At 36.8% G+C, this 14,693-nt stretch overlaps 1 protein-coding gene across 1 annotated transcript in view; it reads left to right on the plus strand.

Annotated features, from left to right (window-relative positions):
• The window catches only part of SHCBP1 (SHC binding and spindle associated 1), a 36,227-nt gene extending 23,365 nt beyond the window's left edge, over positions 1-12,862 (plus strand). The window contains exons 9-13 of the mRNA XM_045892130.3: positions 2,383-2,514; positions 3,160-3,278; positions 9,505-9,591; positions 10,176-10,317; positions 11,667-12,862. Coding sequence (XP_045748086.2) covers positions 2,383-2,514; positions 3,160-3,278; positions 9,505-9,591; positions 10,176-10,317; positions 11,667-11,992 — 806 coding nt within the window. The 3' untranslated portion in view covers positions 11,993-12,862. The remainder of the gene's footprint in view (positions 1-2,382; positions 2,515-3,159; positions 3,279-9,504; positions 9,592-10,175; positions 10,318-11,666) is intronic.
• Positions 12,863-14,693: the final 1,831 nt, after the last annotated feature.

Here is a 14,693-nt window from a genome sequence, read left to right on the forward strand (position 1 = left end):
AAGTGGACCAAAAATCTTTTATCTTATTAATTTTTTATTTTTTATTTTAAATTATTTTTAATTTTCTTTTTAAGAGATTTTATTTATTTGAGAGAGAATGAGAGAGAGCACGATCAAGGGGTGGGGGTTAGAGGGGGGAAGCAGACTCTACTGAGCAGGGACTCGATCCCAGAACTCCGGGATCATGACCTGAGCTGAAGGCAGATGCCAAACAGACTTAGCCACCCAGGCATCCTTATTAATTATTTAAAAGCTTGCTGAGGGGCTTTTAAAGGTGGCTCAGTTAGTTGAGTGTCTGACTCTTGGTTTTGGCTCAGGTCATGATCTCAGGGTCTTGGGATCAAACCCAGCTATGGGCTTCACGCTCTGTGGGGAGTCTGCTTCTCTCTCTCTCCCTCTGCCCTTACCCAACTCATGCTCTTGCACTCTCTCTCTCTAGAGAAAAAAATAAATAAATAAAAGCTTGCTGAATGTCAAATTCTACACTTCGTATCGTAACCAAAGTGTACTTTTGAGAACATTTATGTTGAAAGATTCTATTAAAAATAACTTTTTAGCAGTCATAATCTTATTGTACATTTAGAGTGATTCCTAAATTTAGGTTACTTTACAATTGTTCATCTTGTCCTGTGTATTTCTATAACATGTCAAATTTAGATGCACCTGTTCAACTATTTACCAAAAGAGCTTCAAGTTAGCAATAAAGCTTGTAATGCAAAAAATCGTTTATCATTTTGGGACTTGTGCAGCTGTTCACAAACTGCTTAAGCTATGTTCTTTATCTTTATCTTGTCAAAACTTCTTAATGGAAGCAAGGCTGGGAGTTTAATTTCCTGCTGTTCACTAGTACATCACCTCACCCCCTTTTTTGTTTTATGTATGTAATTTTTGTTCTTTCTCCTCTCCAATATTTGATATATAATAGATGTGTGTGTATAAATAACACATCTGCAGGATAAATCACTGCAATAAAAACACTTTACTTTTTGGCCTAGTGAAAATAGCATTGATATTATAGATTGTATGGTGGATAAGAGTTCTTCCTAGATTGGTAAGGATATTAATAATGAAATTGCCAAAGTATAATAAATAACCATATAGAATTCTGATAGTTAAGTGTAAAGATAACTAGATTTACTGACAGAAGGCATTTCTGAGAATTTGAGAAATCCTATGGTATCTCTAATGTGAATTTATGGAGTACTTGTTCATGAGTAAGATTAAAGGTTATCTGATATCTTTTCTGATCTATAGCTAACACTTATCACAGGAGGTATATAATTGAGTACCACTGTGTGTAGGGTGTTAACAGTACTTGTAGTAGGGTTTTTCTTTCTTGTTTAGAACATATATTCGCTTAAGTGATGGTTTTATCTACATAAGAATATGTAGCTTGTTTATGCAGTAATCTGTTTTTCTCTCAATACGACATTTGATTTTTAAATTTTTTTTTGATGATAAAAAACAATGGTTATTAAAGAAAATGTTCCAACTACAGGCAGACACAAAAAGAATCAGGGAAAAAAAATACTTATAATCCAGTCATCCAGAGTCCACCACTGGCAGCATTCCCGAGTATGGAGTCCTCTTGCATTCTCCTTCAGTGCCCCTGAAAGCTTGTCTGTGTCCTTTGAGTACAACTTCACTGGTTTTGCCTTTAATGTAGTGACTGCTTTCATTTACTCAAGCAAAGACTCATCTTAGACAACGAGAGTTATTTCTTACAGCTTTGTCTATGTGCTTTGTTTTATGATAAAAGTCAGGCAACTTCTCTAGTTTTCTGATATTCCAGTTTTTTGTACTCCTGTTCAGAGGTCTGGCCTGTATTATTAGTTTGGGATTTGTAGAGATCCAATGTTTTTTTATTGGTTTACAAAGTAGACCTATTTTTTCAATAATTAAAATGTTTTAAGTCAGTTTGTCACATTCTAAGTCAGTCTAAGAGACTACTAAAATTAGAAAATCTTGAGAAATACTTAGGTTTTTAAACCTAATTTATATTAGAATGATAGAATTTTAGAGTTGGGAAAAAACCTATAAGGGTTAAATGCTTTAAAGCTTTTTGAACCAGCTGTATTTAGGGTTATTTATTTTTATATAGCAGTTTTATAAGCAAATTTAGTGCTGAGTTAGTCTGAGTTGGTTGATAGGGTAGTCTTCCTGATATGGTGGCAAATTGAGGAATTGTTATTATTAAAAGTTGTATACCCTGGTTTAAATTAAACAAGATATGTGGGGAGATAATTAGATTTTATTTAAATGCAACTCGGTTGACTGGTCTCATATCATTTGGAGCCATTGAAATAGAGAAATCTATTGTAGCAGTTTTATGTTTAGACATTTCCCCTCACCCATCTTAAATGCTCTTGTTCTCTTCCTTAGGATATGGTCTACCAGATGATATTGTGATAGAAAAGAGGGGCAAAGGAGATACTTTTGTGGATTGTACAGGTGTGGATATTAAAATCTCAGGAATAAAATTTATTCAGCATGATGCTGTAGAAGGAATCTTGAGTAAGTATGTGAATATTTCCTGTATTATTTTGTTTCAGGTTTTAAAAGAAAACTTTACTTTTCCTGGAAGATGCAATTTAATAAACCACTTTTGAGTATATGGAAGGAAGGCTGATTATTTATGTACATAACATGATGACTTAGGAAGCTTACTCTAAAAAATAGTCTATTCTTGAAAATTTGTTAGTTTAATATTGGTTTCCTTGTGATCACTTTTTTTTTTTTTTAAACATTCCAATATTGTGGTCTGTGTTCTTTGTATTTGACTTAGCCCTAGACTCAATGCAGCTCTATTCACATTGTGCTGGTATTGGTTTTCTAGAATCTGTATTCCCCTTTCTTAAATTGGGTCTCCTTTTTTTCTCCCTTCCAAGATACTCATGAAAGTTACTTTCTGATACTTTTTTGGTAATGAAAAGTGCTTTTTAACCTAATTTTGCATTTCTGAGATCAATTCATTTGTTTTTAAGAATGCTGCTTTTAGATTTTAGTCATTATTTTGTATATTATGAATTTGTAATTCCAGTAACAAAGTTTAAATGGTAGCTAGAGAAATATTTAGACCACCTAATGTCAGCTCTAGACCATTTCTAATACTGGAAACACATATTACTTAAAGCATTTGACTGCATGTTTTCATCCTAGTAATTCACCGTGGTAAGACCACATTGGAAAGCTGTGTGCTGCAGTGTGAAACTACAGGAGTCACAGTGCGAACATCAGCAGAATTGTTAATGAAGAACTCGGATTTATATGGTGCCAAGGTAGGAAAATCTCTTATCCTTTGGGGAAGTAGCTTAGGTTTAAGTTCTAAATACATAAACAAAATGTCGGACCAACATGTAAATGCAGACTCCTGTTCTCTTTCTTCAAAGCAGGTCAGACACGTTTATGTACTAAGTCAGGCAGATTTCAGTTGTATAAGGAAGAAAAATAAGAAATCTCAGTTTCTCTGTGGTAACTTTGAGAAATTTAGACCCTTCACATTTCTTAACTTTGTAAATGATTTTGTAGCAATTGAAGCTCAGTTGCTTTTGTTTTTTAATTAGACTTTTTGTTTTGAGAGAATTGCTGAGATAATATGTTGTTGTTAGAAGTAATACAGAGATCCTATATGTGTATTCTGTACTAGTTTCCCCCAGTTGTAACATCTTGCAAAACTGTATAGCACAACAGGATAGCATCCACTCAGTCAAGTTGAGTATTTCCATCATTCCAAGCATCCTGCATATTGCCTTTTGATAGTGACATCCACTTGCTTCTCCTACAGACTTTTTAAATCACTCTCTTCTCCATTTCTGTTATTTCACTATTTCAGGAATGTTATGTAAATGTAAATCATCATAACCTTCTGGGATTGGTTTTTTTCACTCAGCACAGTTTTCTGGAGCTTCATCCAAGTTGTAGGTACCAAGTGTTTGTTCTTTTTTATTGCTGAATAGTATTCCAGCATATGGTTGTTGCACAGTTTAACTGTTCACCTGTTGAAGGATATCTGGATTGTTTCCAGGTTTTGGCTATTGTAAATCAAGCTGCAGCAAACATTTGTGCACAGGTTACTATGTGAACAGTTTTCATTTCTCTGGAGTAAATGCCCAGGAGTGTGGTTGTAGGTCACATGGTAGCTGCATCTACTATATACCCTTTTTAAAGACATGGTCAAACTTTTCCAGGGTAGTTCTATCATTTTACATTCCCATCAATGATGTTTGAATGATACAGTTTCTCCATATCCTCACCAGCATTTGGTATTTTTACTGTTTAATTTTAGCCATTCTGATAGGTGTATGGTTTTAATTTGCATTTACCTAGTGGTTAGTGATGTGGAACATTTTTTCATATGCTTACTTGCCATCCTTCTCTTCAGTGAAATGTCTATTTGTGACTTCTGCCCATTTTCTAATTAGATTATTCTTTTTTACTGTAGAGTTTTGAGAGTTCTTTTTATATTCTAGATACTAGTCCTCTGGTGGGTATTTGTTTTGCAGATTTTTTTTTTTTGAGAGAGAGAGAGAATGTGCACATACGTCTGCAAGCAGGTGGGGAGGGAAGGGCAGAGAGAGAGGGAGAGAGAGAATCCCAAGTCCAGCCATGGCACCATGTCCAGCTCAGAGCCCTACCTGGGGTTTGATCCCATGACCCTGAAATCATGACCCAAATCAAAATCAAGAGTTGGATGCTCGGGTGCCTGGGTGGCTCAGTTGGTTAAGCGACTGCCTTCAGCTCAGGTCATGATCCCGGAGTCCTGGGATCGAGTCCCACATCGGGCTCCCGGCTCGGCGGAGAGCCTGCTTCTCCCTCTGACCCTATCCCCTCTCATGCTGTTTCTCTCTCTCTCTCAAGTAAATAAATAAAGAAAGAAAGAAAGAAAGAAAAAAAAAAAGAGTTGGATGCTCAACCGACTGAGCCACCTAGGTGCCCCTGCAGATTTTTATGCTAGTCTATAGCTTATCTTTTCATTTTCTTCACACAGGCTTTTATAGAGCAAAGCTTTAAATTTTGATGAAGTATAATTTATCGATTTTTCCTTGTATGGGCAGTGCTTTTGGTGTTAAGTGTAAGAACTCTTTGCCCAGCCTTAGATCGCAAAGATTTTCTCTTTTTTTTTTTTTTCTAAAAATTTTATAGTTTACCTTTTACACTTAAGATCATGATCTATTTTTGAGTAAATTTTGGTGTTAATGTGAGTTTTAGGTTAAGGTTTATTTATTTGCCCATAAATGTTCAATTGTAACCACATCATCTCTTGAAAAGCCTGTCCTTCTTCCAAGAGATTGGTTTTGCACCTTTGTCAAAAATCATCTGGGAAATTTGTGTGGGCCCATTTCTGGGTTCTCTGTTCCGTTCCACTGATCTGTGTAGCTATCCCTCCACCATAACCTGCTCCTGTAAAGTCTTAAAATCTGATAGAATGATTCCTCCCACTTTATTGGTCTTTTCTAAAATTGCTTCAGCTATTCTAGTTCCTTTGCCTTTCAATAAAAGTTTTAGAAAAATATTGTTCTCTATCTACAAAAAATCTAGCTGAAATTGTGATATGAATTCTAGTAAACCTGTATATCAATTTGGGGAGGATGGACATCTTTTTTATGTTGAATCTTTCAATGTTGTGAACACTGTGTCTCTCCCATTTATTTACATCTTTGATTTCTTTCGTCAGCATTTCTATAATTTTCAGTATACAAGTCTTGTATGTATTTTGTTAGATTTGTATGTAAATATTTCATTTTTTTAGGTGATTGTAAGTCATCTCATGTTTTTAATTTCAATTCCATGTGTTCATTTCTACTATATAGAAACACAATTGACTTTTGTCTTATCTCATGTGACCTTCCTGACTTTTCTTAGTTCTAGGAGTGTTGTAGATTCCTTGGGATTTTCTATGTAGACAATCATGTCATCTGCTAATAGGGACAGTTTTATTTCTTCCTTTCTGATCTGAATGGTGTTTTTCCTTTTTTTGCTTTACGGCACTGACTAGAACTTCTAGCACTATGTTGAATAAGAGTGGTCAGAGTGGACATCTTTACCTTGTTCTCGATATTAGGGAGAATGTATCAGTATTATACCATTAAGTACAGGGTAAGTAGGCTTTTTGTAGATATTCTTTTTTTTTTTTAAGATTTTATTTATTCATTTGAGAGAGAGAGAGAGACAGAACACAATCCGTGGGAAAAGCAGAGGGAGAGGGAGAAGCAGGCTCCCCGCTGAGCTGGGAGCTCGACATGGGGCTCAATCACAGGACCCTGAGATCATGACCTGAGCCAAAGGCAGACACTTAACCGACTGAGCCACCGAGGTGCCCTGTAGATATTTTTTATCAAGTTGAAGAAGTTCTCTATTTTTGTATTGTGAGAATTTTTTTTTTTTTTAATTTATTTATTCATGAGAGACAGAGAGAGAGAGAGGCAGAGGGAGAAGCAGGCTCCCAAGGAGCAGGGAGCCTGATGCGGGACTCGATCCCAGGACCCTGAGATCATGACCTGAGCCGAAGGCAGACGCCCAACCATCTGAGGCACCCTGTATTGTGAGAATTTTTATAATGAATGTGTGTTGACATTTGTCAGATGTTTTTTCTTCATCATTTCATATGATTACATGATTTTTCTTTTTGGACAAAAGAAATGGTGGATTACATTGTTTTTTCAAATTTTGAACCAGTTTTGCATCCCTAGAATAAACACAATTTAGTCATAGTGTATATTTTTTTATATATTGCTGTATTATATTTGCTAATATGTTGTGAGGAGTTTTTACATCTGTATTCATGAGGGATATTGAAGTTTTCTTTATTTGCACTGTCTTTGTCAAGTTTTGGCATCAGGATATTAGCTTCATAAAACAAATTTAGAAGTGTTCCCTTCACTAGCTTGCATTAATTCTTTAAATGTTTAGTAGGTTTTTCCAGTGAAACCGTTTCAACCTGGAGATTTCTTTTTTGGCAGTTTTAAAATTATGAATTCAATATCCTTAGTAGTTATAGGGCTGTTCAAATGACCTATTTCGTATGAGGTGAGTTAGCAGATATGCTCATAGGTTACAGAGCCCCTGTGAGTGGGCATCAGGGTGGTGGTGAAGGGCTTTCCTGTTTGTTGGCAGTGGTAGCATGGCTTCTGGTGTTACGGGTGTTATATGCACCACCTCCCACCCAGCCTCTTAGGCCTCACACCAGCCTGGGGAGGCAGGTGACATCTCTTCTGCTAAGTTGTCAAGTTTACATGTTTTGAGTTGTTTGTAGTGTTCCTTTAATTTTTGGATGTCTGCAGGGTCAGTGCTGCTGTCTCATTTTATTCTTGATATTGATAAGTTTGTTATAGTCCCACAGATCCCTGAGGCTCTATTCACTTTTCTTTTTCAGTGCATGCTCTCTCTGTTGTTCAGATTGGGTAATTTCTGTTCTGTCTTCCCAGTTCGCTGAATCTTTGCTCTGTCTTTTCCTTTCTGCTGGTGAGCCCATCCATGGAGCTCTTTATTTGTTATTTTTGAGTTCTGAAATTTCCATTTGGTCCTTTATATTTTCTGTTTCTTCGCTGAGACTTTCTATTTCTGTATGTGCCTTTCATTTTTCATTTGTTTTAAGTATGTTCATAATGCTCATTAAACATTTTTAACATGGCTGCTTTAAAATGATTGTCAGCTAATTCTAACATCGCTGGACATCTTGGTTTTGGCATCTATTGACCATCTTATTCAGTTTGACATCTTCCTTGCTCTTGGTATGGCAAGTGATTTTCAGCTAAAACCTGGGTATTTTGTACTGTATTATGAGAGCCTGGATCTTCTGTTTTAGTGACACCACTGCAGGGAGGGATGGGGTGGAGGCCACTGCCTTGTTACTGCCAGGTGGAGGGTCATAGAAGTCCAGGTTCCCCATTTAGCCTCCATTGATACCCGGTTTGAATGGGGGAGGTGTTACTGCTGAGAGGGGTTGGAAATTCTGGTTTCTTACATGGTGTCCACTGACACTGTGGCCCACAGCAGTGGCCTTGTTACCACTGGGCAATGGTGAAAGTCCAGACTTTCTACCAGGCCTGCTCTGATACCACTCTAGTGGGGAGGGGGAGTGGCCCTTTGTTACTGTCGGGTGGGAGTGTGTAGTCTCCACTGATGCTGCTAGGGCCTTGTTATTGGCTGGTGGGTATGCACATCCTGGCTTCTTGATTGGCCTTCTCTGACACCACACCATGGGGAGAGTTGGGGTGCCTGGTAACAGCCTTGAGAAGGTGGAATTCTGTTCTCTCTTGGCATTTGCCAGCATGCATGGGGATGGGCCACTGTTTCTATCTTTGGTGTTTGGCTGGAAGGGAGCTATAATTGTCTGAAAGTTTTCTCTCTGGGCTGCCTGGTCCTTTGGCTAGAGAGAGCAGGCTTTTCAGGAGGCTTTTCTGGTCTGTGTTTGGTGTTTATGGATTGCCAGCTTCTTCAGCCTCAAGTCTGGGGAAGAAAGCCCACTTAGCAGATCTTTTACCTAACAGAGAGTTACCCTGGTGTGTGGTGGGCCATGTGGGCATATATGTTCTCGTATCCCCAAAGGGGGAATTAATAATAAATGTTTTCTCATGGCATGTATTACTGTTAGAGAAACAACTCAATATACATGCAGTAGGTGTGTTATAAATGGTTAATAGCAGCTCTTCTTCATGTGTGATATTGTGTATGAAATTATTCCAAAAAGTGATTTCTTAAATAACTATAGAGGTTTGAGTAAATTATTTTTACTTCCCAAAGTGCTTAGTATAACTTCAGGAAATAAATTATGACTGTTACTATTACTTCTTAATTGGTACCTTGTGGTCCCAAGGGACAGTATGAAAGAATTGGGGCATGCATGGATCTTTCTGGTTACTTTGTACAAATGAGACACTTGAATTGGCTGCTAATTTTAACATGTGTGTAGTAGTGGAGGCCATTAATTGTTTAGCTCATAGAAGTGATTTTTAAGTTATATTGGGATGTTTTAAAACTGATGTGTTTTTAAAAATATCGGGTCTTTTTTCTATCCTTATGTTACAATATTTTACTAGACTCATACTGTTCTCCAACTAATTGACTATCTCAGAGAGGATGTTCATTTTAAATAAGTGCAAAAAAAAATTTACTAAACTCATACTGTTCTCCAACTAATTGACTATCTCAGAGAGGATGTTCATTTTAAAAAAGTGCAAAAACAAATAATTTGTTCTTTTTCTTTGGCAGAATCAGAAAACTGACTTGTCCAGAATGAAAGGGAGTGGGACAGTAATCAGGTGTTGATAATCTTAGCCAGTGTTTTGTGTGTGTATCTGTGTATGGTTTTGAAAGTGATAAATGATAGACAACTTGCTGGAAATGGAGCAAATGGAAATGTAGGTTAGAAATATCTAATAAAACTTTCTGTAAAACACTTTATATTTGCACTGTGTTAAGGTTTAAGAAGTGATTGTAATAAACCTTCTCTTGTAGTCCTGCCTTTAAAAAACTGATTATGATACCTTAAAATGTAACTTGTAGGGTGCTGGTATAGAAATATATCCTGGGAGTAAGTGCACCTTAAGTGACAATGAAATCCATCACTGCAAGGAAGGGATACTCATTAAGGTAAGTGCACCTGCTAAAACACCCTCTTTCCAAAGGTTAGTTAGAATGGTTTCATCTAAGAAATAGTTATGTTTCATTAAATTCCCATGTTGAGTTCTATTGTTTTCTGGTTTTGAAAAGCACCAACAGTATATACATCTTAATAATGCTCTTGATAGGGCGCCTGGGTGGCTCAGTTGGTTAAGCGACTGCCTTCGGCTCAGGTCATGATCCTGGAGTTCCAGGATCGAGTCCCACATCGGGCTCCCTGCTCAGCAGGGAGTCTGCTTCTCCCTCTGACTCTCCTCCCTCTCATGCTCTCTGTCTCTCATTCTCTGTCTCGCAAATAAATAAAATCTAAAAAAAAAAAAATAATGCTCTTGATATTAGTAGTTGGTGATTGAGGGTCTTTTGTGAGAATACTTTGCTGTCTATAGATCTGCAGAAATGACAGAGGAATGCTGTGTCACTCAGACTGTGCTACCACTTATTAGTAAGCATAGCTTTCTCCTTTATTTTTAGAATAGCCTGAAAAAAGAAGATTTTTAAAATCAGGCCGTGTTGAATATGACAGTTCCTTAAAACATTTGTTTTCAATGTCACAGGACTTCTTAGATGAGCATTATGACATTCCCAAAATATCCATGGTGAATAATGTCATACATAATAATGAAGGTTATGGTGTTGTCTTGGTGAAACCTACAATCTTCTCTGACCTGCAGGAAAATGTCCAAGATGAAATTGAAGGTATGCTATATTTAGTGATTTTTTAAAATAAAAATCAGATTGGGCACCTGGGTGGCTCAGTTGTTAAATGTCTGCCTTCAGCTCAGGTCGTGATCACAGGGTCCTGGGATCGAGCTTCGCATCGGGCTCTCTGCTCAGTGGGAAGCCTGTTTCTCCCTCTCCCACTCCCCCGCCTGCTTGTGTTCCCTCTCTTGCTGTCTCTCTCTGTCAAATAAATCTTTAAAAATAAATAAATAAAAATAAAAACCAGATCTAGTTTGCTTTATTTCAGCATTAATTCATGACTTTCAAGCCATGACCTAGATTACTATGAAATCTCAGTCCGAGGGATTAAGCATTGGCATGGGTGAGGAAAGTAGTCCTCATCAGCCTTCAGGACCCACTCCAGTTCTCTGAGGTCTTTTTCTTCTCACAGTTCTGTAGGTCAGAAGTTCAGGTGGGCTTGGCTGCATTATGTACTTAGGGTCTCACAGGGTGAAATTAAGGTGAATGGGCTTTTATCTGAGAGCTCTGGGGGGAACATCTGCTTCGGAGCTCATTCGTATTGGCAGAATCCATTTCCTTGAGGCTGTAGGAATGAGGTCTCCATTTTTTTGCTATTGGCTGGGGATTGTTCTCAGCTTCTAGAGGCCACTGTCAGGTCCTTGCCCCATAACCTCTCTGTCTCAGCAACCTTCCTTAAGAGAACCTCCCTCAAGGCAAATTTTGCTCATCCTTCAAATTTCTCATGTTTTGAATTTCTTCATGCTTTCCTCTTCTTCATCTAGCCAGAGAAAACCCTGCTTTTAAAGAGTCCATATGATTAGGTTAGGGAAACCTGAATTATCTTCTTAAAGTCAGCTGATTACATGCAGAAAATCCTTTTGCCATTTAACAATCATGAAAGTAACACCGGGGATTGGGCATCATAGGAACCATCCAGAATTCTGCTCCTCTATAACACTCATAATGCTGGCATTAGCTGCTAGAGTGGGAATTCTTTTAGGAAGAGTGGCACTGTCTTATTAATCTGTGCATCTAGCTCCTTACCACCACGCTTAGTAGGTAAATACCCAAAAAAGGTCCGTTGAGTGAATGACATTCTAGGATAATAAGAGAAAAGAATTCAAAACTGGTAATCCTGTATGAGGGTCAGAAAGCCTTGGTACAAAGAGTAAGACAGCTTTTCATTGAGATACTTAATGGCAAAGAGTTTGTAGAATCCAGTCGGATGACAGCAGGAATCCTTGGCAGAAAACACTTGAAAGCTCTAATAGAATGTAGAAATATATATATTATATATATATATATATAATATATTTTGTTGGGTTATTTTGTACATTTAACTTTGTTATAATTTGTTTCTCCAGAAAATAGAGCACTTAAAATTCTGACAAGTGAGGAGGCAGGCACAGCGGAAAGGGTGGATCTAGAAGAGTTGATTCAGTGTGCAACTGGCAAAATGGAGCTTTATGCAAGATCCAGCCTTTCTGAGCAGGTTGAAGGCAACTGTGAAATTGTAAATGAACTAGTTGCTGCCTCCACACAGAAGGGCCAGATGAAGAAGAAAAGGTTGAGTGAACTGGGGATCACACAAGCTGATGACAACTTAATGTCACAGGAGATGTTTGTTTCAATTGTGGGCAACCAGTTCAAGTGGAATGGGAAAGGGAGTTTTGGCACATTTCTTTTCTGACCACCATGATGTAAATAGATAGCAAAATATTGGATTTTGCACATGCTGTCCCAAGAATCACTGCTGCTATCATAGTTCACTTCATGTCTGGATTTTATATTAGATAAATTTGATTGGGTTTGAGTGAAATGTACATCTATTTCTATCTGCAGGTGTTGCACGTGAAACATTCCCTCTGTATAAGGAAGGTCATAAAAGCATATAGAAAATATTTAAAGATTTCTTATCTAGAAAGTCTTGCTTTCTCAAACACATCATTCTGTCATATTATTAAGCCTATCAGTAACTTTCTAGTGTAAATACACTTTAACCTAGCACTTCAAAGATGAGGAAAAAAGTCAGAGAATGCAAGATGAGTGCGCAGAAATGCAATAGGTGTCAAATGTGCAGGGTTCTTACACTTGTCTTTTTCTCCCAATTACAGCAAGTTTGATTTCCATGCTGCATTTGCATAATACTTGTCTTAAAATAAAAGCTTTTATGATTGGGAGGTTATCTGCATAATCAGGCTTATTATTGAGAATCTGAGTGGGATGCATTTTTGTGTTGAACTATGTAATCATCAAAACAGTAATAGATAGCATGGCAGGTTTGAAACATATGAGATGTGTTATTCAGAGCCAATGCGTATATAGAGCATTTTCACTGTTGCTGAATATGAATGATTAAAAAGAAGGTGTTTTTCTTTCGCCATAACAGTATTCTGATCGAATTCAAATGTCTTACACACAGTGATTACTTTTACAATATGTATCAGCTCTGTGTTCTTGAATATTGTATTGTAAAACACAGCTTTTAAAAATATTTATATTTTTAAAAAGTATATGTGACATTAATATGCTTATTAAAATTAAAATGATAAAATAATAAATTGAATGTTGTTATATTTTTCCAGACGCGTTATGGGCCATAGTGCTGTGTAGCATATGTGGCCCTTTGGAATGCACACAAAATTGTTTATCTTTTTAGCGTTTCAGAAGGAGTATTAAATTTTTTCTTCAGTGTGGTTGTTTATTTCTTAAATTCGCATACATTATTCTTATTTTTCAGTGCTACTAAATGTGGAAGAATTTATGTTGGATATTTTGTTTGACCATTGAAAGGCATTTTTCTTTTACTCTTTTTAAATCCTGTTGCAGAGGTAATGCTAATTAATTCTGCATCAACTTGAGCCAAATACTGATTTAAAAATCACTTATTCAGCTTTTTAAAAAAATCAAATTGGTTTTCCAGTCAAATTTCCACTTTATCTTGGAGTTTAGATTTCATATATTGTAACTTGCTGGAGTGTCAAGAGAATGACAAGTAACAAGATAAGTAAAATGAATACCTTTATTCTTTTTTAAAACATGATAGTTTTTAGATTTCATTTCTAAGTTTAAATCTAAACTTATATTAATTTTTATTCATGTGATAAGTTATTAGTGAGTAGGCCCTAATGCATTCTTATTTAAGTTATGTAGAGTACATTTTGCCTCATTTGTGAAGAGTTGAACACTTTAGATGACTTAGTATAGGGGTAGAGAGAGAGCTCTGGAAGGCTGTGGATTTGACATTTGAGATGAAAACATTGACATGGGAGAAGGACTATCTTCAATGTTGACTGAATTATGTTGATTGAAGTACCATATGTCCTATCCTTGTGGTCTGCTCTTAGTGTAATCTTGGAATTTATGGCAGGTAGCAAAATTCTGTACCTTGATTTGAGTATTTGAGGTTCTCTAGAAGTATCTCCTTTGGTTTCTTATTCTCTTATGCCACAGATATGTAAATGAATGTATTTTCATTCATTCAGCAGAGGTCATTTATTCTCAAGTGTGGCCATCCCACTTTTCTAGGACTTCTGCCATTTCTAGTTGTAGGAGGTTGGAGAAATACCCACTTATCAGATTTGGCTCTTTGGAGGGAGGTTGAGGAAACTTACCTATAGAACTTTGATGAGTACCTAGGAGTAATCCCACTTATGTTGCTTTGTAATTCAGTTTACTCTTTTTATTTCTATTACTTTCTAGGAAAAAAATTCCATAGGCTTCTATGGAAACTGATGATTAGGCCTTGATGCAAATTTTATACCTAGCATGTAATTTTAAAACATTTTATTCTATGACTTAAAAAATTACATATATGTACAAAATTTTTAAGTTTTTTTTTAAAGATTTTTATTTATTTGACAGAGAGAGGGCAAGAGAGCACAAGCAGGGGGAGCTGCAGAGGGAGAGGGAGAAGCAGACTCCCCTCTGAGCAGGGAGCCCAATACAGGGCTCGATCCTAGGACCCTGAGATCATGACCCGAGCTGAAGGCAGATGCTTAACTGACTGAGGCACCCAGGCGCCCCTATTTTTAAAGTCTTATATGTGTTAAAGTGAACATTCTCCTCTTTTCCCAGTTTTCACTATTAATAGAAAAATACATATCCTTTAAAAGCAATAAAAACATAGTATATAATGCTCTGAAAATTACTTTTGCTGTTCTAACACATTATAGAAATCTATGTCTGTATGTACAGATACATCTCATTCTTTTTGTTGATCGTGTTAAACTCCATTGTCAGAATTCTTTCATTTATAAGTGATAGAAACCCAACTCAGGCTGATGAGGGTTGGTTGCTGGAAGTAGGAGGTCTGAAGACTAGAGCTGATTTTGGGCATGGTTGGGTAGTTCTATCCTTTAATTCTGCCTTTCCTGGTGTTGGCGTCATCC

Source organism: Mirounga angustirostris, unplaced genomic scaffold, assembly GCF_029215605.1.
Source record: "Mirounga angustirostris isolate CCGP_5_RB_7025 unplaced genomic scaffold, mMirAng1.0.hap1 SCAF_16, whole genome shotgun sequence".
NCBI classification, from domain to species: Eukaryota; Metazoa; Chordata; class Mammalia; order Carnivora; family Phocidae; genus Mirounga; species Mirounga angustirostris.